General features: G+C 40.8%; 2 protein-coding genes and 1 non-coding gene across 3 annotated transcripts in view; 2 read left to right on the top strand and 1 right to left on the bottom strand.

The window, feature by feature from the left end:
* Window positions 1-23,265, bottom strand: part of LOC134753071 (catenin alpha-like) — a 72,288-nt gene extending 49,023 nt beyond the window's left edge. Inside the window, exons 1-10 of the mRNA XM_063688833.1 lie at window positions 23,173-23,265; window positions 21,419-21,534; window positions 21,181-21,285; window positions 20,943-21,047; window positions 20,705-20,809; window positions 18,997-19,114; window positions 17,524-17,616; window positions 16,799-16,955; window positions 16,591-16,696; window positions 15,706-15,800 (exon numbers count right to left, since the gene is read on the bottom strand). Coding sequence (XP_063544903.1) covers window positions 15,706-15,800; window positions 16,591-16,696; window positions 16,799-16,955; window positions 17,524-17,616; window positions 18,997-19,114; window positions 20,705-20,809; window positions 20,943-21,047; window positions 21,181-21,285; window positions 21,419-21,534; window positions 23,173-23,265 — 1,093 coding nt within the window. The remainder of the gene's footprint in view (window positions 1-15,705; window positions 15,801-16,590; window positions 16,697-16,798; window positions 16,956-17,523; window positions 17,617-18,996; window positions 19,115-20,704; window positions 20,810-20,942; window positions 21,048-21,180; window positions 21,286-21,418; window positions 21,535-23,172) is intronic.
* Window positions 7,926-15,305, top strand: LOC134753373 (larval cuticle protein LCP-17-like). Its single transcript, XM_063689259.1, has 4 exons — window positions 7,926-7,959; window positions 12,880-13,083; window positions 13,968-14,072; window positions 14,766-15,305. Exons 1-4 carry the CDS (start codon window positions 7,957-7,959, stop codon window positions 14,856-14,858), a joined length of 405 nt encoding a protein of 134 aa, XP_063545329.1. The 5' UTR covers window positions 7,926-7,956; the 3' UTR covers window positions 14,859-15,305.
* On the top strand, window positions 18,167-18,239 carry Trnae-cuc (transfer RNA glutamic acid (anticodon CUC)). The gene has a single exon. It is a non-coding gene; the product is annotated as a tRNA-Glu (tRNA).
* Window positions 23,266-23,544: the final 279 nt, after the last annotated feature.

Genomic DNA, 23,544 nt, shown 5'->3' with positions numbered 1-23,544 from the left:
AATATCTGTTGCCGCTATAACAACAAATACTAAAAACAGAATAATATAGATATTTCAATGGGACTCCCATACAACAACCGTGATTTTTTTTGCTGTTTTTATTCCGTAATGGTACAGAACCCTTCGTGCGCGAGTCCGCCTCGCACTTGGCCGGTTTTTTATCGATTCCCCATACAAACTTCTAGCCCCCTTTTCACCCCCTTAAAGCATGATTTCTGGAATAAAAACTACCCTATGTCCTTCCCCGGGAATCAAACTATCTCTATGCGAAATTTCAACTAAATCGGTTCAGCGGTTTAATTTATTTTATTTATTTATTTAGTAATAGGGTCCCGTTTTTACCCTTAGGGTACGGAACCCTAAAAAGAATGTTTGATTGCTAAAATTAAATTCTGGGTTTTTAAAACTGGGATATAGGCAAGACGCGAACAAAGTTACATCACTCAGGAAACTGACATCTAAGTAATAAACCAATTTCAATACAAAAGGTCAAATATTTATGGTCGCGGAAGGCCTTAAAAGTAACTATAAAAACCGGCCAAGTGCGAGTCGGACTCGCGCACCAAGGGTTCCGTACTTTTTAGTATTTGTTGTTATAGCGGCAACAGAAATACATCATCTGTGAAAATTTCAACTGTCTAGCTATCACGGTTCATGAGAGCCTGGTGACAGACAGACAGACGGACAGCGGAGTCTTAGTAATAGGGTCCCGTTTTTACCCTTTGGGTACGGAACCCTAACAATGTTGACAAACAAATTCCAGTAAAAATATCTTGTTTTGTGACCTCAGAACTGGTTTAAACGTCAGTCATTATTATTGTGACATAATGTATACGTGATCATACGCATTTTATTGTATGGTTTAATCATTCGCGTCTTTATTACGAACGATGTTTTTATTCGAAACAACATCAAACAAAATAGGCTTAAATCTAAGAATTTTGAATGATTCACGGTTAGTTTCACTAGACTTATATTGACCGGGATTATAGACCGTGATTACATTTTGTATTGTTTTTGAACTCCCGATATTTCGACGCAGTTACATGCATCTTGTTCACGGGTGACTGAAGATAGCGGGTGGGTGTCAAAGTTGTGTAGACCGCGCTCGGTCTACCCTTACACAGGGACCGGCCCGCTATCCCTTATCGGGGTTTTATAAGGGTATTGCATAAGGCTTAACTCACCATACCCTTTGCCAGACAAAACCCTTTGTTTTGCTTTTAAAAACCCTTATATAAAGCTACCACATTTGAGTAATCGGTAGCCCAAATACCCTTACAAAACCCTTATCAGCCGCCCACCACCACCTTGCATATTGCTTATAAGGGTTAGCCTTATAAAGGGCTTCCCTTTTAGCATATAAGCGTGCTAATTTAAGTCGTCTACCTTGTTCATAAAGCACACATTACTTCGAATCCGAGCGATCGTCGGCGGCGACGGCGGCGTTCTTTGACTAGCACGTATTTTCTTTCCTTTTCATACAGTACCGTAGATATATATTAATCCTGTCTCTTTCACGCAAAGGAAAGCGCTTAAAGATAAGGGTAACCCTTATTAAGAGCTAGCCTTATTTTGGTTAGCTTTTCGGTAAGGGTTAGTCCAAGGTAAGGGTATGAATGGGCTTGCAGTTCAAAAGGGAAAGTCTTTCAATGTGTTAGCCGTGTTTAAGTGTCGCCCATTGAAAGGGTTTTATCGCGGAAAGGGTTGTCCGGTCCCTGCCCTTACAAAAGATAATCAATCACGGTCAATATAAGCATAGAGTAACTTATACTAGAGCGGTACTGTCATAGTAAATTTTGTAACCCCAGTAAATCCACTGCCATCTGTCGACACACTTTAAAACTAAAAATGAAGATTTATAAAAATACTATAAAATGTATTTAAATATGGGTAAATGATTTTTTTTATTTGCATTAATTATTTTTATGATTTTGACCCATGTTCTTTAACTGATATGCGTTAAAATTGTTAAATAACAAACGAAACCGTCAACGCCATCTATACGACAGTAGGCCAAAGCTAGTAGCGCCCTCTGAACGAGAATCAAATTTTCTTGATTTTCGAGGCACGTTCTTTCCTTAGACTGTATCCATCTATTACGGAGTTATATCTATCTTTGATATAAGTCTAGGCTTAAATCTAGGCAAATTAGAAGTTACAGTCCTGCGGGTGGTTCTAGAAAAGTTTAACAATCAGCATGTGACGGAGCACATGAGTAGTGTTACAATAAACGCTTATTTTCAGTGTACCCATTGACACAAAACATCACACATTATAATTTACTAGCGACCCGCCTCGGCTACACACGGGTAGTTCGACTAATTTAAACAAAACCCTTACAAATTATACATATAAACCTTCCTCTTGAATCACTCTAATCTATTAAAAAAAAACCGACCAAGTGCGAGTCGGACTCGCGCACCGAGGGTTCCGTACTTTTTAGTATTTGTTGTTATAGCAGCAACAGAAATTACGTTTACGTTAATTTACGTTTATCATGCAGAAGCAAGAAGCTACTGATTAAGGTGTATATCTGGAGTATAGCCCTTTATGGAAGTGAAACGTGGACAATGACCCTAAGAGATAGAAAGAGAATGGAAGCATTTGAAATGTGGTGCTGGAGGCGAATGGAAGGCATTAGTTGGAGAGACAGGATAACGAATGAGGAGGTGCTAAGAAGAGTGAGTGAAAGAAGAGCTATTCTGAACACTATTGCAAATAGACGCGGGAAAATGATTGGACACTCAATACGACACGACTACTTCTTTAAAACTATCCTGGAGGGGCGGATAGGAAGGAAGCGGGGTAGAGGAAAACCCAGACGCAGCTTTTTAGATCAAGTGAAAGAAAAAGTAGGGGTCGTGTCGTATCAAAAAGTCAAAGAGCTGGCGCGGGATAGGGAAAGCTGGAAGATACTCCACCGACAAGAGAATAACTCTTAAGTTAATGATGATGACGGCAACAGAAATACATCATCTGTAAAAATTCATGAGATACAGCCTGGTGACAGACAGACGGACAGCGGAGTCTTAGTAATAGGGTCCCGTTTTTACCCTTTGGGTACGGAACCCTAAAAACCACATCAAATTCCGTTGCGTAGTTTTAAAGATCTAAGCATACGCATACGCTCCAGAACTAGAGTTGCAGATGTAGGCGTCAAGACCGCTAAGCTTAAGTGGGACTGGGCGGGACATGTCTGTCGCATGCACCCGGAAAGGTGTGCCAAAATGGTTACTGAATGGGACCCACGGAGCACCATAGACGGTGCAGGCCGGGGTTCAGGCAGACCAAAAAGGAGATGGCGGGACGACTTGGACGCATTCTACCCCAAATGGTGGGAAAATGGCGATGACAGGGTCGAGTGGAGAAAACGAGGGGAGGCCTTTGCCCAGCAGTGGGACACCAAAATAGGCTAATATATAACAATAAAAGCATACACGGACAGACAGCGGAAAGCGACTTTGTTTTATACTATGTAGTGATTTATACGAAACAACCGAGACAATGATCATTAATTAATACGCAATACATGAATCTGTACATCTTATAAAACAGTCCCCCGTCGCGTCCTTCTGTTTGTATGTTCGGAATAAACTCAAAAACTACTGAACAGATTTTGTAAACGTGATTCTTGAGGAAGGTTTAGGTATATAATTTGTTAAGGTTTACCCGAGCGAAGTCGGGGCGGGTCGCTAGTAAATATATAAAGTAAAGCACATAAGTATTAGTTAGATACTAATTTAAGTAGGTACTTAGGTATAGGACTATCTCTTTTGTTACTTGTAAATTTAAGCGAATGAAAGGCAAAAATATATTTTATCGCGTTGTACGGCATAGCCATTTCTTATTCTTATACACTTGTTGTTGTCAATAATGACATTGTCAAGTACTGCCATAGACAGTAGACAAGATGGCGCTGGTCGCTGCTGCAAAGGCTGCGTTCAGCTTATGGTTGGGCCGTGTCGTACGGCTGCGATCGTGACCCAAAATGGTCCCGCCGGAAGATCAGCGCTGACCTTCGGGTCAGCATTATGCTGAGGCGAGACCATTTCGTGGTAAACTTCAACTCCTACCTATTTTATAAGTTCCTATAGCTTTAGTATACTTTTGTATGTAATTTTAGTTTTAAGTTTATCACGAATAAAACATTTGAATTTGAATTTGACTATAGGTAGCTGGCTAGGTGGAGATCGTTTGTTTCTTAAGGGGCCCACTGACTATCAGTCCGCCGGACGATATCGGCCCGTCAGTTAGAACAAAAATTTGACAGCTCCGAACAACTGACCGGCCGATATCGTCCGGCGGACTGATAGTCAGTGGGCCCCTTAAAAGTGGGTAGTTATCTATTAAGGTAGAATATTATTTGGATGGATGGATTAGATTTGCATGCGGCTTTTAGGGTTCCGTACCCAAAGGGTAAAAACGGGACCCTATTACTAAGACTCCGCTGTCCGTCTGTCTGTCTCTCACCAGGCTGTATCTCATGAACCGTGATAGCAGACAGTTGAAATTTTCACAGATGATGTATTTCTGTTGCCGCTATAACAACAAATACTAAAAAGTACGGAACCCTCGGTGCGCGAGTCCGACTCGCACTTGGCAAGTTTTTTTTATTTGAGGGCACCTTTTCAAGCGACGGTTCTGACATTTTTTTTATTAAAATTCATCCGTTTCATTGCGTTGGGGGTTTTTATAAATGTTTAATTTAATAAATTACCTGTGGTCTCTGGGATGTAAGAACGAGGTTAACATTTAAGGGCTTACCTCATTACCTCACAGGCTCAGACATGAGATATTGAGGTACTCGTTATGTATTTACCTCTTTGGCAACAGTTATGTAATGATACCATCCGACATTTGGAAAGGTCGCATTTTAAGACAACTTATTGCATAAAATGAGTCTTTCATTGTCTACAAGAATATGTTGAATATGTTAATTATAATGCATTTTTACCCGGCTTAAGTTAAGGGTCTCTGGCAAGCTCGGTTCTCCATACAAACGTAGTTCCGCTCCCATTTTAAAACGACTAGCTAGAAGAACTTCTAATTTACGGATTTAATAACAAATAATTTACATTAACATTTAACATGTACAATTTAAACTTATGCTAACAAAACCTAAAACTAAACCTTAAATATAAAACTTCCCCCAAATCACCTCCTTCCGGCATGGTCGCTAGCGGCGTTACCCCTCTGCACCGCCAGACTTAGCCTCTGGGCAAAGAAAGCGCCCGCCCTATGATCGCCTGAGACGCCTAGACTAGCTAGATTGCTCTGAAACTTTGTACTTACAATAAGATAAGGTATATCTAGGTCTGTAATTAGTTTATGTAGCTTCAGATACCATAGTTAAAAAAATACAGCGAATTTAAGTTTTTCATACAAAACGTGTTTTTGCTCTATTTCGATTGTTTTAAAAACTGTAGCTATATAAACTAATTTCAAACCTAGATATACCTTATGTCATTGCATGTGCAAAGTTTCATTACAATCCAACACGTAGTTTTAAAATGAGAGCGGAACTAAGTTTGTATGGGAACTTGCAATTCGGCCGAGCTTGCTGGGGACTTAACCCTTCATACGGCTGTCAGAAGTTACGCAAAATTGATCCCTACAAGCCTGCGCAGACCGGCGCAGCGCAGTGATCACTTAGAAGGATTTACTCCGCGCATCGCACACCAACGAGGTAAAATCCCCCGCGATACAGCGATAACGTCATACTAAGCGGATGTCATATAAAACATAATTGATTAACTTCTTACTTTTGTTATTTTTCCAAATTAATCTCAAATTCCTTTGTGAGAGATGAGTTTTATTAACCTTATACCAATTAACAACTTGTCACCGAGAATTAAAACTAAAACAACTTAAAGGCGACGCACCATGAATCTAGTATAACTGTCTGGTCATGAGGGGTGGGGGGAAATGACCGAACGGGATAGTCTTATGTATCTTTCAATAGGAGTAGCAGAGAAAGCGCTGTTATTGTTTGTCCTTGTCACAGTCTCACATTTTTCTTATTCCCCACCGTAAATTTAGTATGGTTTATGGTGGGCTACAAATCTTCTCGACCAGTCATATTGTCGCATTGCGTATGTTTTGTTCCTCACGGGCGCACGCGCATAGCTGATCTATGTAATGCTAGGTCTATGCGACGCACGCACCAAACTTCCTCGCAGGGAAAGACGTGGGGGGTCGCCACGAAAACAACCAAATGTGTCAGTAATTCAGTATAACCGGACATAATTCCATGAAAATAGGATTTATAGGTCATAGTAAGCGAAGTCATCTTATCCGACTTCGTCACAAATAATTTTATATGAAAACCAAACTTCGCACAGTAATTACGTCATAATCGTCATATACAGCGGTTTGTCTGTATAAGAGGAGTCATAATAAACGGATTTCACTGTATTCGTTAAAATAATCTGTTTCAGACTTAAAGTAATACAATCTCTACTTGATTTAAGCATAATCGAAACTGGATATACTGACAGCGCCTTAGCCACCGAATTTATGGTAGCATGCCAATGAAGAAACCGCGTAATTATATGATATTCTCGTCGCTTATGGAGTCCAACGATTTCGTGAAATAGTGTACCGACAATACCGACATACTTCCTTTACTTATACTGCTAGCCTTTCTCCGCAGACATCTTGTCTGGTTGCTCTTTGGCATAGGCCTCTCCCATATTCCTCCACGAGTCCCTGTCCAGAAACTGTCTTCTCCAGAAGGCTCCAGCCACCTGTCTAAACTCGTCTTCCCATCTCATTTTTTGTCTTCCATCATCCCTTTTTCCGTCTCTTGGGTACCATGTTGTGATGTCTTTTGACCATTTTTCTCTTTTGTCTCGTAGCATGTGGCCGGTCCACTTCCATTTCAGTTTTTTCATAGTGTGGTTTACGTCGATTATTTTTGTTCTCTTTCTAATGTCCTCCAGTTTTATACTATCTCTAAGTTTTATATTCAACATGCTTCTTTCCATACTATTTTGGCAGACCGAATACCGACATAGACATATATTACTTCGTAAAGACCGGCCTTACGAGCACTACGAATGGGGCCGATACATTGGAGTCAAAATCGCATTTAGTTACACCAGCGCGCTGTCGTGTGTCGGGTGGCGAATTGCGCAGAAAAGCTGGTGTGACTCAGCATTCGACTCGCCAGACAATCGGATCAGCACAAAACGGGTTATCTCCGATGAACAATTGATTCCTTATCGGCAGGTGACGGGTTAGGTAATCACTTATACGGTGGCCAAGGTCGGGCCCAATAAGTCCGTAAACAATACAAAGTGGCCACTTTCCACCAACGAGAAGGATGGGCAAGGACGAACCACCATAAGGGAACATTCTCATACTACGTGACCCATTTACTACCCATTATACAGGGTGTCCCTAGCCATTGGACAAAGCCGAAATGTACATATGCATTGGGGTATTTAGAACCAGTATAAAAAGTATCATAACAACCGGTGTGGCGGTTACGAAGAAATTAACAAATTACGATTTTTTTACTTTGGAGCAGCCTGTATATGTGTTAGTAGCTCCTGAGGTAATAAATAGTATGAAACCTTCTTCGACCTTTTTGATTATCTTTTTTATTTATGACACTAACAAGAATCTGACTTTTGACAAATGTCATCATTGCCGCATATTTTCGAACAAACTTTTGTTTGAAAAAATATTTTTTTTCTTTTGAACTTATTAAAAAAAATATTAACGTGGGATTTCAGGGTTTGTCCAATGGCTAAGGTCACCCATAGGGTTAAAACCCTTTATTTATCCCAGTTAGCACAATTGTATTATATCCTAGTGTCTATACAAAGTTCACACCGACAAAGTCCCATCCCAATCTTCTTTGCCCGTGACCTCGGCGCGTGCGCATCGCCGCTATATAAGGCGCGGGCACACGATGGGCCACAGTTCAAGTGTGCACACGGCTTAAACATGGTGAGTGCACCGCTTTTATTGAGTGTTTATTTAATATTAATAATAATAATAAATTATACACAACTTTGGGAACAAATCAAATTATTTTATTAAATATTTTTGATTTGTGTTTTTTATAGTCACACTACTATATATAAATTATAAACTGTAATAGATGTCATATATTAAAGAAAAAGTGACGAAGGCCGGATTTGAACAGGAGTCTTTAGCAAACCGGCCTAACGCCTTGAACCCCTTTTTTTTTGACGCAGGGGTAAATGCATTTACGCATCTCACCCCCGGGCTGGGGAAGCCCATTGGGGGGTGGTATGTGGGACTCGGTCCTCCCGTAACTCCTTCTGCTATGCAGAGGGAGGGGAAGAGAATACCCACTAACATCCCCTGCGGTGTTGCCCGCTTTACCGTTGATGGGAGACGCCACGGGGTCGCAGACCATTCCACCCTGTCGTCCCCCCGGCTGCGCCGGTTAGAATTCCGGGGGCACCCTCGTTCCAAAGGAGGGAAGACGCCTTGAACCCCTAGGCCACACCGCCACGGAGGAACCCGTCCCAATTTCCCGACTATACGCCACTTTTCATTTAATATATGACAATCTATTTCAGTTTATTAAAAAAACTATTAAAAAAAATTGTAAAAAAGTTATAGAATTGTTTAATTTGAAATTGATCGGATATCTAAAGATTCTAAAGATAAATTTAATAAACTATTTTTATATATAGTAGTAGCTTAGAAATGTATTGTTTGATATTAATCAGTTAATTTAATTACATAATCTTTTAAAGATTTTAAGGCAAAGACCTATCCCAGGTAGCAAAATGACGTCATTTGACGTCATTTGACGTCATTTTGCTACCTGGGATGTAACTCCGTATAAGATGAATACAGTCTAAGAAAAAAAAATGTGCCTCGGAAATCAAGAAAATTTGATTCTCGCACAGATGGCGCTACCACCAATACCAACCTTTGGCCTATTCTCGGCTAGATGGCGTTGACGGTTTCGTTTGCTATTTAACAATTTTAACACATATCAGTGAAGGGCCTGGCAACGGGAATGCACTTATTTTTTTGTCACCTGTATATGTGGTATTTTCTATAAAAAGGGACCTTATTGTCGATGGCGCTTACGCCATTATAAACGATGCTCCGATATAAATACAATGCCGCGCGACGCTGTGCGGCGTAAGCGCCATCGACAATAAGGTCCCTTTTCATAGAAAATGCCCCATATATGTTAACAGAATTTGGACCGTGGGCGTATTATTGCTCTTTTACTCATATGGCTTTTCGTTTTGTATGAAGGCGCGGAACCCTCCATTATGCGTGGTCCGACACACTTTATTAACAATGACTAATTAGTTTAATACAAATTGTATTGAGCTACAAATTCACTTTCACTACACCTTATAAAAACTGGCAAAGTGAGAGTCGGACTCGCGCACGAAGGGTTCCGTACAATTACGCAAAAAACGGCAAAAAAAATCACGTTTGTTGTATATATGATGACACGATATACCTTATCCTATTGTAAGTACAAAGTTTCAGAGCAAACTAGCTAGTCGTTTTAAAATAAGAGCGTAACTACATTTGTATGGAGAACCGAGCTTGCCGGGGATCATTAAGGCCGTTCCATCGGTTCGCCGCTGTCTTTGTCACATTTCACAAGAAAGAACGGGAAAGAACATACGCGCCAAGTGTCAATTTTGATCGAATTTTGTCGGTTTTTATTTATTTTAAAAACGTTACCTTACAATATCGAAATTCTAAAGCTATGAAATTACTATTTATGTTAAGATTGTTTTTTCTTCTTTTTTTGTTTATAGTATCACATAATAAATAACCGAGTAAAGTAGGATTAAAAGTCCGAGTTAGAGGTTACTTTGGGAATTAATTGTATCGAGCGAAGTGTCATAATTCGTGTATCGGAAGCTATGTTGTTAAAGATAATATAGTCAAGAACTACATATATTTTTTCCACATCTACGAATATCAACGCCTCTTAGAAAAACATGATCATATAAGGAGATTCTTCGCCTTCTGGCTCAGGGAACAGCTTGTAAAATTGACAAATATCACAAGAAAAAAAATCTCTTAGATATTTGTTTAGGGTCTAAAAATAAACTCCGAACACGACTAAAAATATAACATCTGTTTACTTGCATAATGTTATTTTATAATCATATTAAAGATGTTTTGATGTACATGGTCAAGGTTTTATAAATTGGTTATTTATTCAAAATAATACTGGTTTGATTTCGATGGCGCGGAATTGGTAGTGACCCTGTTAGAATTGGAGGTCAAAAGTTCGATTCTAAGTACAGTTTTTTAGGGTTCCGCACCCAATGGTAAAAACGGGACCCTATTACTAAGACCGCTGTCCGTCTGTCTGTCACCAGGCTGAATCTCATGAACCGTGATAGCTAGACAGTTGACATTTTCACAGATGATTTATTTCTGTTGCCGCTATAACAACAAATACTAAAAACAGAAAAAAATAACTATTTAAGTGGGGCTCCCATACAACAAACGTGATTTTTTGCCGTTTTTTGGGTAATGGTACGGAACCCTTCGCGCGCGAGTCCGACTTGCACTTGGCCGGTTTTTATAAAGTGTAGTGAAAGTGAATTTGTAGCTCAATACAATCGTCTGCACTGCATGTGTTTTTGGTTGTACGTTCATATACAAAACAGATTTTATATTGGACTTATGTAATATAGTAATAGTCTCACCGAGAATCGAACCTAGTCCTTGAGATGTCATAGCGCATAGCTGGCGGGTCAAAACGCCTCTGCGCGCGACCATAATATTGTGACTAGCGGAGCGGTAGCGATTTAGAAGCTGCTCCCGAATCAATGGTGGATCCATCTTTATAGTAAGGGGGGTGAGGGGGTTTGTTACATGGTAAAATTCTAGCTTTTTTTAGGGTTCCGTACCCAAAGGGTAAAAACGGGACCCTATTATTAAGACTCCGCTGTCTGTCTGTCACCAGGTTGTATCTCATGAACCGTGATAGCTAGACGGTTGAAATTACCACAGATGATGTATTTCCGTTGCCGCTGTAACAGCAAATACTAAAAACAGAATAATATAAATATTTAAGTGGGGCTCCCATACAACAAACGTGATTTTTTTGCGGTTTTTTTTTGCGTAATGGTAAGGAACCCTTCGTGCGCGAATCCGACACGCACCTGGCCGGTTTTTTCCACACTATATATATATATATATATATATATATAATACAAAAATTTCTCACGAAGTTATAAAAAGAAAAACCCCGTCAAAAAGTAAAGATATATAAATAACAAAACATAAATATAAATTAAATATATTAATAACGGTTCACTCACGTGTTTTGACCCGTTATTAATATATTTAATATTTCTGTGTCTCACGGAAGTTTTGATATTAAAATAAATATAAATTGCTCTCGATCATCAATTTAATTAAGCAATTTTTTCTTCAAACAAAAAAAATCGTAAGTAGCTACTATTAAATAATATGTATGTATATTGATTTCATGAATGTTATAAGCTTCCGTATAGCCCGCTCACTTAAATCGCTCTCGCTACCGCTCGTCAACATAACCCGACCGTAAGTTCATCAGCAACAATGTCGTAACTTGGCATTAAAATAACTCATGAATATTCTAGAGGCTGACCGCTCTCCGTCAAAAGGTTACAGGGTTCGAATCCCGGTGAGGTCACGTGACAGTTATGATGTATAAGCACAGAATAAGTGTGACGTTTTCAACCAAAACATTGTCGGTTGTCGATAAGGTTGATTTCGAATTGAAGCTATATGGAAATAGCGCCTTATTGACAACCGACAATAAGTACCCTTTTGGTTGAAAATGGCACAAGTAATAATAGTATTACCATACAGAACGGCCACGCACCGCCCCGCCCCGACTCGAATTACCTCGCCCCGCGAAAGAAATCTGGCGGACTTCTGGCGTACTCTCAGTACAATTTTTAAGACTTACTTACACTATGACGCATGACGCGTGTACAGACGAGCCGTTCACACATAGAAACGCAAATGATCTTTGATGTATAGCGTGTCCGCCCTGTGGTATAAGGCCGTGTTTTATTACGCATTTGGATATGATTTTAATACATTGAAAGCGAAATTGTCCTTTATTCAAAGAGTTTTTGAAGTAAAACTTCTTTAGGCGCGACTAGAGGGTAACTCAGATTTTTTTTCTGACGGAAGTAACGCTCAGTAGTGACACACGCACAATAGGACACATGTCAAAGTGCCAACATAGCGATAAACGTCATCGTCAAAGAAGTTTTTGAAGTAAAACTTCTTTAGGCGCGACTAGAGGGTAACTCAGATTTTTTTTCTGACGGAAGTAACGCCCAGTAGTGATACAAACACAATAGGACACACGTCAAAGTGCCAACATTGCGATAAACGTCATCGTCAATAAAGTTTTACTTACTAAGATTACACGCACACACTTTTTTACGGTTCCGTACCCAAAGGGTAAAAACGGGACCCTATTACTAAGACTCCACTGTCTGTCTGTCTTTCTGTCTCATGAACCGTGATAGCTAGACAGTGGAAATTTTCACAGATGATGTATTTCTGTTGCCGCTATAACAACAAATACTAAAAACAGAATAAAATAAATATTTAAGTGGGGCTCCCATACAACAAACGTGAATATTTTTGCAGTTTTTTGCGTTATGTTAACCCTTTGTGCGCGATTCCGACTGACACTTGCCCGGCCATTTTCTTTAAGAAATAAATATATCTAATCTAATCCATATTGACCGGGATATAGATAGTCTAATTAAACTAACCGTGAATCATTCAAAACTGTGATCTCTCATTCGGTTTCGTACAAAATGCCATGTTTTGCGCGCTTGCATCAAAAGCCTTTTTGTACCAAAACGAAATAACTTTTGCGTGTTTCAGAAACTCCTAATCGTATCCTGCTTAGTGGCGCTCGCGGCGGCCGACGTGTCCCACCTCCAGCAGGCGGCACCGCCAGGCGGCGAGGCCGGCGCCCAGATCCTGAGGCAGGAGTCCGACATCAGCCCTGAGGGCAACTTCCAGTACGCGTACGAGACTGACAACGGCATTCAGGGGCAGGCGCAGGGGCAGGTTAAGGGCGAAGGCGTAAGTAATCATTATTTTTATAAAATATAGTTTGGAATGAGCTGCCTCGCGAGGTATTGCCTCGCCCGAGTGTCCGCGCAAGTCCTCATCGATCGAGGTAGCTCGTTTTGTGTGGTTTTATCAGCACAGCAGATACTAAGGCAGGAGGAGAACTGTTACGAATATGACAGTGACTACGGTATCAGTGCCTTTTGGCGCTAGGGGCGGCCGACGTGTCCCACCTCCAGCAGGCGCCAAGCGGCGAGGCTGGCGCCCAGATCCTGAGACAGGAGTCCGACGTTAGCCCAGAAGGCAACTTCCAGTACGCGTACGACATTGACAACGGCATTAAGGGGCAGGCGCAGAGATAGGTTAAGGGCGCTGGTGTAAGTATTCATTTTTACACTTCGGCGAGTTTAGAGTTGCCTCGCAAGGTTGCCTCGCAAGTTCTCGCAGATTAAGGTGCTTCGTGTGGTGGCTCGTTCGTTAACAAACGAAATGCTACTTTACTTGGTTTAAGAAAGGTTCTTCTTAGATTGAAACGGAGTGTACGTTGTATTGCACATTGAGTGTTACGAGGTTAGGTATATATAAATCGATAAAAAATGATCTATTAAAAGTATATTTATGAAAGAACAATGAATAAAGCAACAACAAGGACAGTTTTTTGTACTTTTCCGACCCTTTAATATATGACGAAGACTCAATTAAACTTATGTTAAAGATGAAAATAGTTTATTTTTCAAGTAGGCATATTACAATATGAACGTCAAAGCTACGCCGGCTCTAACTCTATACCTCTGCCAGAGAACATCTAAATCCCTCCTAAATTGTAGGAGGGTATCCCAATATGGGACTGCCAAGAATTAAAAAAATAATAATAAATGATTATATATTTATTACAGGAGGACGCAGCCTTGGAGATCCAAGGTCAGAACGGCTGGAAGACCCCTGAGGGCGAGCAGGTTCAGCTCCAGTACGTCGCCAACGAGAACGGCTACCAGCCTCAGGTATGTTCAGACTATAGACGAATATTATAATTTTTTTACCCTAAGAAAGTTAACTGGCTGCTGTTCGACGCAACGTTGACGCAACTGCGCAGCGACGCCATCTTCCATAGCGCTGACTCATAGACATAGTATTATACAAGTAGATATAGACGCGCCTGCAATCATTCTGTTTTTGTACCAATTTTGGGACTTCGATAATAGATCGGTCGGATATGTTGCAATCGAACGTCATTTTAGGTGTATGCTAACAGTAACTACTACATTAATAAATTGAGGCAAAATATACAGGGTGGCTAAAAAATAAGTGCTTTCCCGTTGCCAGGGATGTTTTGGGATTATACTGAGCAACTTTTACTATGGGACCAACCACAAAATCGCGAAAAAAAATTTACTCTCCCATAGAAAATGGACCAGCCAAAATGTATGAAACAGCTAAATTTTTTTTCGCGATTTCGTGGTTGGTCCCATAATAAAAGTTGCTCAGTATAATCCCAAAACCTCCCTGGCAACGGGAATGCACTTATTTTTTAGCTACCGTGTATATGCTCCCAAAAACCAACATTTAGAAAAAAAAATTTTTTTTCATTAAAATAAGTACAAATGGCGGAGAATCTTTATCAGTCAATCATAATCATAACTGACAACCTTAGTTTAATTTTTGTTCTTTTTTTTATAATTCTCTTTTGTTCACAGGGCTCTCACCTTCCCACCCCTCCCCCAATCCCAGAGGCCATCCTCCGTGCCTTGGAGTACATCAGAGCGCACCCCCCAGCACCAGAAAACTAAGTTAACAACAAAGTGAAATAAAATAAAATCATATAAATAAAGTGAAGTGACCGCGTCTCTTAACACTGCGAAGTTGCCTCGCGAGGCAACTTTACTGCGGGGACCGAACGAGGCAACAGCTTAAGCAACCTGAACGAACCGCCTTACGTCTTGACAGTTAAAAATCACTTTTAACGTTTAAAACCTCGTATTTCAGTATGATAAAAATACTGAGGTACGACATTTTGAAGTTTCTAGTGATTTTTGATTGGATTTTCTAGCTTGTGTTTGAGTTTATGCTCAAGCTTGATTTCACCTTCTAGTCATATTTTTCTATTGCACATATTTTCTTTGCACTTCTTGAAGACGTTAGGTCATTTCTATGTAGATAATATAATACTCAACTGCCATTCGATCCTAGTATATAGTGATGATACCTGGATTTTTTAAATAAATTTATTTTATAAATATCTTCTTTTATTTACCTTAGGTATACAGGCTGATCTTAGCCATTGGACAAACCCTGAAATCCTACGTAGGGTTACTTCTCAGGAATGCTCTATCGTTAATTAAAAAAAAATATTCAGTCAGTCAGCTCCAGCGATCGGAATTCGGTATTTGCTCCATACAAAAATACCGGTATTGCTACGTTCTTTTGTTTATTATTTCATTTTTAATGGGACAATCTAATAAATACAAATTTGTTACCTAAATACATGATCCTACGTAAAGAGCATAAAATAATTCCAAATATTGGGCTATTTAGGGGTTTAAAAAAAATACCGGTACCGAGCCCTGGTCAGCTCCCTTCTACTAGTTTACCATCCGCCTAAGTGGGAGACCTAAAGGTGACAAATGAGGCACTAACCTTGGTCTCTGAGCACGGTGACGGCTTCTAGCACGCGCTTGGTGTAGATGCACGGCTCGTAGTTGTCCATCTCTTGGGTCACCACGGAGCAAACCCTGTTGGCAAACGACATTTTAGGTCTCGCATATTCGAGAGGCGAATGGAAGTAGAATTAAAAACTGGACAATAAGTTTTGGGGTCATAGACAAAGGAATAATATATTTTTCATCACACTCGCTCAGTAAATGTGGAATTGCACGCAGGCTTAGCGGGAACTATAGAAAAAGCGTCTTCCCTAGGGAGTTATGAAGTTTCTAGTATTATAATTAACAGTTTTTTGTCTTTATACTTCATTTTTGTATTGCAAGTGTGATGGAAAACATTGTGTGTAACTCGGGGCGTAATAATATTGCAAACGAGCAATATTTCACTTACGCCCCATGTTGCACAATGTACTATAAGTACTGAAAAATCGTATAAATTTTACTGAATTTAGTCTAGTCAAAATAGTCAGTCAGTAGTCAAAATTTGTAATATCGGTCGCAGACGTTTCTGCTTGATAAAAAATCGATTAGTCTTGTTAGTTTCGAAAATTGTGTTATTTGCTCATTTCGTCTCAGATTCCTGATTAGATGGGTCCATACAGATGAAGCCGCCTCGCGAGGAAATTGCCTCGCAAGGCAGCTCGGTCTGTAGGGACCTCCCTCACGGAAGCACGCACGGCCGCCATGCCCCGGACAAGAACGTCTTCACGGTTACTTCGCGAGGCATTTTCGGTGGTTTGTTCTGTATGGGCCTATTGATAACAATCCTTCGTGTATGTACCGAGCAACCTGTATGCTCGTACCAATGAGTTTTTCGGAACTTATGTACGAAATGTAATATATTAATGGAACGTGTGTTGACCTGGCGGCGCGGCCGCGGATGGCGCCGGCGGTGCGCTCGAGCGAGTCGGGGTCGCCCTCCTGCAGCGCCACCACACACTTGTTCACGTCCTCCAGGATGTGGTTCTCTGGGAACAATATATCCAGGTTAAAAGAGTTTATACGCCACGCCTATATATAACCTTATTGGAATACACGAAGCATAAGATAGAACAAGATAAGACCCTTACCGCTGACGGCCAGGAAGTCGTCAATAGTAGTGATATCGTCCACGGCCTCAGTGAGCAGCTTGACCGCTTGTTCCCATGCGCGAGCGAAGGCGGTGGCGTTCTCTTGAGCGACGCGGGAGCGGGGGCGGGCGCCGAGCACGCGGGCTGCGTTGATCACCTGAGCAAATAGAATAGAAGAGAAAGAATAATTATTTTATCACCACACGTTCGTCAAAAACTGATGAGAAAGTTGCAAGTTGTACATTTTCAAAAGGAAGAATTTAAGGGGATTAAGTGGGTTCACACAGAACGAGCCGCCTCGCGAGGAAATTGCCGCGCCTAGCAGCTCGGTCCGTGTAGACCTGCCTCGGGCGAAGTAAACACACTCGCGACCGCAATGCCTCGGGAGAGGCACGTATCCACCGACCGAACGGCTTTGCGAGGCAATTTCCTCGCGAGGCGGCTCGTTCTGTGGGGTATATAATAATTAAGCTAATTTTACGGTTCCACTCTGTTAGTATCTTACGATAACTTCTTCTTCTTCCTGCCCTTATCCCACGTTATGTGGGGTCGGCACAAAATGTTTTTCTCTTCCATTCTCCTCTATCTTTCGTCACCTCAGCACTCACTCCTTTCTTTCTCATATCCTCTTTCACACAATCCATCCATCGTTTCTTTGGTCTACCATTCGCTCTCCGTCCATTAACATTCTCACGATAACTTAAATTAGATTATTGAATAATTACCTGCGGGCACAGCGCCTCGATCTGTCCGGCGGCGTGACGCACCATCTTGACGCCATCTTCATTGTTCGACATGGAGCACACCAGGTTAGCAACCTGTAATTAATTTAGTTTAAGGGCCAGTTGCACCAACCACAATTCACAGACTGATTAACGTCAAGCAACAGAGAACTATGAAACTTCCCATACAATAAAATTTAGCGAACGGTAAAACGGTGACAGACGGTTTGGTGCAACCGGCCCTAAGTCTCCGTCTATCACCTTACAGTATGAGAAAACATCAACATTTGTATTGAATATGACGCTGTGTTCAGCGTATAGCGTCAATCATACAATAGTACATTGTGCAACATGGGGCGTAAGTTAAATATTGCAAACGAGAGTATAGTTAAATCGCGACGGCTTGCCGGAGCGATTTATAGACTCGAGTTTGCAATATCATTACGCCCCGAGTTACAAACAATGTTTTTCATCACACTTGCGATACAAAAATGAAGTATAAAGAAAAAAAAACTGTTTATTATAATACTAGGAACTTCTAACTCCCTAGGGAAAACGCTTTTTCCATAGTTCCCGGTAAGCCTGCGCGCAATTCCACATTTACTGAGCGAGTGTGATGAAAATAAATTTGCTGACAATGGATGAGGTCTCGGTGGCTCAGTTGGCAGAGCGCTGGAGTCTCGATCCAGACGCCGTGAGTTCAAGTCTCACCCAAGGCAGTAATTTTTCCACTTCTAAATTTATTCTTAGCTTAATAGCATCGTTTTCAGACGTTTCTGCTCGTTAAAAAATTTTCATACAAAAAAATACAAATATTTATTAATAACACAAAAGCTTACCCCCTTATTTCTTAAATTTAGCAAACCCATGTTAATTTTGTGCCTTTTTAGAGTTCCGTACCCAAAGGGTAAAAACGGGACCCTATTACCAAAGATAGATATAACTCCGTAATAGATGGATACAGTCTAAGGAAAAAACGTGCCTCGAAAATCAAGAAATTTTGATTCTCGATCAGAGGGCGCTACTAGCTTTGGCCTACTGTCGTATAAATGGCGTTGCCGGTTTCGTTTGTTATTTAACAATTTTAACGCGTATCAGTGAAAGAACATGGGTCAAAATCATAAAAATAATTAATGCAGGTAAAAAAAATCATTTATCTATATTTAAATACATTTTATCGTATTTTTATAAATCTTCATTTTTAGTTTCAAGGTGTGTCGATAGATGGCAGTGAATTTACTGGGGTTACAAAATTTACTATGACAGTACCGCTCTATTTTATTATATCCTCTTTGCTATTACTAAGACTCCGCTGTCCGTCTGTCTGTCAGCAGGCTGTATCTCATGAACCGTGATAGCTAGACAGTTGAAATTTTCACAGATGATGTATTTCTGTTGCCGCTATAACAACAAATACTAAAAAGTACGGAACCCTCGGTGGGCGAGTCCGACTCGCACTTGGCCGGTTTTTTTTACCTCGACCAGTTTGTTGGCATGTTCAGTAAACACGATGGCGTACTCCTCGACTTCCTTCTCGTGGCCGTTGCGGGCCGCCTCCATCAGCACCAGCAGGGGCACGTTGCTCTCCAAGAAACTGTACAAATACTCATACTCATATTTATTTATTTATTAGTACATTATTGTCGAGGCTCGGAAGTAGCTACTTGCTGGCTGAGGATTTGTTTTAAACGGACGACCTTGGGAGTCCGTTTAATTGAATCCGAAGCCAGCAAGTAGCCTTCCAGCCGAGTTATATATAGTGCTTTTCTCAAAAATGGCGCAATAAACGCAAATATAATAGAAATATTTTACAGAAGTAACATTGTTATGTATATATTTTCACACAAAAAAGTAAAAAGATTTGCTTTGCCGCCGTTTTATTTTTTTAATTAAAAATGGAAGTGTATTTTTCTGCTGAAAATACGCCAACCTATTTGAGACACCTAAATAGTCGCGGTACCAACATTATAATAATAAGTACTGATCATCTGTTTGGCTGTTTAATGGACCTATGCCTTCATTTGATATGGCCACTTCAACTTTTAAAAAGTTTGAAACTCGACATTAATTTTTTGACTGACCATAAACTACGCACTTCGCGACCTACTTTTTAACCGGCAACGTCGACTTTGCCGTCCATTTTTGAGAAAAATAATATTTCATATTACACGTCATAATTGGATTTACATAATATATTCAATTCATTCAAATATCATAATCCATACTAATATTATAAATGTGAAAGTCTGTCTGTCTGTGTGTTCCCTCTTCACGCTTAAACCGCTGAATCGATTTAGATGAAATTTGGCATAGAGATAGGTTGAGTCCCTGAGAAGGACATAGGATAGTTTTTATCCCGAAAATCATCCCTTAAGAAAGTAAAAAGCGGGGTGGATTTGAGATAATTAATGAAGTGCCTGCTAATTTGTGTGCATAATATGCTCAGATTGAATGATTGCTATGAGAATTTTTCCAGACGCTATACTTACTTTAGCTGCTGTTATTAAGTCCACGCAGACGAAGTCGTGGGCAAAAGCTAGTCACATATAAATACAATAGGATTTTTTAAAGAATGAGTGAAAGAAGGCTAACAAAGAGAGTGCATAAGGGAGAAGTAGAAGCGGGAGTTGGAAGGAGCAGACCTCGGACTTTCTTTGGTCAGATCGGGGAAATCCTGAAGAAAGGCCAGGCCAGGTGTCGGACACGTGGTCGCTCGTATCTTTTTCAAATTTCAAATTCAAAATGTTTTATTTGTAAATATAGGTAGTACATACAGTGATGGTAATCTTGTAATGCAAAAAACAGTTAGTTTTAGTCTAAATTAAAAAATTGTGAAATAAAACTATGAAAACGGATTATATCGCGTATATTGAATTTATAATACATCCCGACGTTTCGAACTCTTTACAGCGTTCGTGGTCAACGGGTGACCACGCGGGTGAACGCTGTAAAGAGTTCGAAACGTCGGGATGTATTATAAATTCAATATACGCGATATAATCCGTTTTCATAGTTTTATTTCATGAGTAACTATCGCGGTAACCGAAGACAATATTAAAAAATTGTGTAAAAAAATCTGAACAGAAATCAGTATCAGTGAATTAATGACAACAGCTACTATCTTGCGGCACATGTTCTCTAGGCCTCGGGTGTGTACTGCCTGGGTAGGCCTGGAATGTGTTACCTGTCGGACACGTGGTCGACGACGGCCTTGCGCAGCTGCCGGCGTAGGTCTCGGGTCTTGCGGCACATGTTCTCTAGGCCTCGGGTGTGTACTGCCTGGGTAGGCCTGGAATGTGTTACCTGTCGGACACGTGGTCGACGACGGCCTTGCGCAGCTGCCGGCGTAGGTCTCGGGTCTTGCGGCACATGTTCTCTAGGCCTCGGGTGTGTACTGCCTGGGTAGGCCTGGAATGTGTTACCTGTCGGACACGTGGTCGACGACGGCCTTGCGCAGCTGCCGGCGTAGGTCTCGGGTCTTGCGGCACATGTTCTCTAGGCCTCGGGTGTGTACTGCCTGGGTAGGCCTGGAATGTGTTACCTGTCGGACACGTGGTCGACGACGGCCTTGCGCAGCTGCCGGCGTAGGTCTCGGGTCTTGCGGCACATGTTCTCTAGGCCTCGGGTGTGTACTGCCTGGGTAGGCCTGGAATGTGTTACCTGTCGGACACGTGGTCGACGACGGCCTTGCGCAGCTGCCGGCGTAGGTCTCGGGTCTTGCGGCACATGTTCTCTAGGCCTCGGGTGTGTACTGCCTGGGTAGGCCTGGAATGTGTTACCTGTCGGACACGTGGTCGACGACGGCCTTGCGCAGCTGCCGGCGTAGGTCTCGGGTCTTGCGGCACATGTTCTCTAGGCCTCGGGTGTGTACTGCCTGGGTAGGCCTGGAATGTGTTACCTGTCGGACACGTGGTCGACGACGGCCTTGCGCAGCTGCCGGCGTAGGTCTCGGGTCTTGCGGCACATGTTCTCTATGGCGCGCTCGAGGCCTGAGGACTGCTCTGGCTTTCCGGCCTGCATAAACAAAAAAAACATAAATACAATAGTAAAACGTTTGAAAAACTAAACCGACTACAGAAAAAACTTTCTGCACGGAGTACAGCCGCCGCGGACACTCGTGCCTGAGGAAGGACTCCCGACGAGTACGAAACATGTCGCCAAAAGCGACTAAAAATACTAGTGAGTGAAACCGTAGTGATGTAAATATTTTTAAAAACTTTCTGTTAAAAAAGTAGCCTATGTCCCCCGTGTCATGATGGTACAGGTTGATTCACAAGAGCTGGCACGAATGGAAATAATGAATGAATGAAAATATCTGTGTGTATCACATTCACCAATAAAATGTGTTGTTCTCAAGTAAAAGGTACCATTGTCGCTTACCACAAGGACGCTCTGACAGGTTATTCGTATAGAAATGTAAGCAAATTTCACCCTTATGGTAAGCGACAATGTAATACCTTTTACTTGAAAACGACACAAATGATGGATCTGATTGTATAGTGTATACCACTCATACAATGAAAGTTTCGTTCTGTAATAAAGGCGAATTTCTTTATGATACACATATTCATTTAATCATTGCTATGTGTACAAAAAGATCTTATGACATTTTTGCCAATCCTTACTTTCAATCAAAGATAGATATAACTCCGTAATAGATGGATACAGTCTGAGGAAAAAACGTGCCTCGAAAATCAAGAAAATTTTATTCTCGCTCAGAGGGCGCTACTAGTTTTGGCCTACAGTCGTATAGATGGCGTTGACGGTTTCGTTTGTTATTTAACAATTTTAACGCATATCAGTGAAAGAACATGGGTCAAAATCATAAAAATAATTAATGCAAATAAAAAAATCATTTATCTATATTTAAATACATTCTATCGTATTTTTATAAATCTTCATTTTTAGTTTTAAAGTGTGTCGACAGATGGCAGTGAATTTACTGGGGTTACAAAATTTATTATGACAGTACCGCTCTAGTATAAGTTACTCTATGCTTTCAATGAACTGCAACACTCATACAGATGTGCACAATTGTTTTCCATCGTATTTTCTCGGAAACGTTCGTATTTGTCATGCAACTTCAGTCAACGTCAGTACTTTTTGTACCGGGACTGACTGAAATAGCAACGTACGTTTCCGTGAAAATAGGATGGAAAATATTTTTCATTTCTCATGCTCTGAAAGAGGGTCATGGTTGTTCTAAAAGGTGTGCAGAAAATGTTACGTGTCTGCACTAGAGCATTTTAAGTTCGAAGTACAATTTGTTTAATTATTTTTTACGATAAGCAATTGAAATTGAAGTTTAAATGGATTTGTTATACAATTTCCATTCAGATATTTGACTCTCCATTCCATAAATAACGATACTTTTGCCTGAATTGTTAATTGAAAGTACCCTCAAGAAATACTATAAAAATGTATACTTAGTCATGTTTTTAAAATAACCACATGCATTTTACTTTCCTCGTATTCGAAATGAAAAGTAGACTGTTTAATTCGGGTGATAGGCATCATTACAGCCTCGGACTATTGACGCTCTCGCTGCGTTCGAGCGCCAAAATACCTCGGCAGAAATGAGTGCCCTTCATCCCTTGGTAAACAATCTACTAATGTAGTACATATGCAACGGGGTTTATATAATATACATACGTCGGTCTCTAATTCTTTAGAATTAGAGAAAAAACCAAGGTAACCGACGCTCTTACTCATGCTCTCAAACTTAAATGGAACTGGGCTGGCCATGTAGCCCGCATGACAGACAAAAGATGGACCATACAAACCACAAAATGGAAGGGACCACACGGAAAACGCCCCACAGGCAGGCCGAAAAAACGCTGGTCTGAAGACATTACCCAAATAGCCGGAAAACACTGGATGGAGACAGGAGAAGATAGAGAAAGTTGGAAAAAACTGGAGGAGGCCTTCACCCAGAGAGGGATCCATAAAGACAAATAAAACAACTTGTTCAAAAATACAAAAAAAACAAACAATAAGAAAGAAATAAATGTCATATACGTAGGA

This window comes from Cydia strobilella, chromosome 26 (genome assembly GCF_947568885.1).
Source record: "Cydia strobilella chromosome 26, ilCydStro3.1, whole genome shotgun sequence".
Classification (NCBI taxonomy): Eukaryota; Metazoa; Arthropoda; class Insecta; order Lepidoptera; family Tortricidae; genus Cydia; species Cydia strobilella.
Note: the sequence above shows the minus strand (reverse complement) of the source record. Positions and strands in the feature narration are given on the sequence as shown.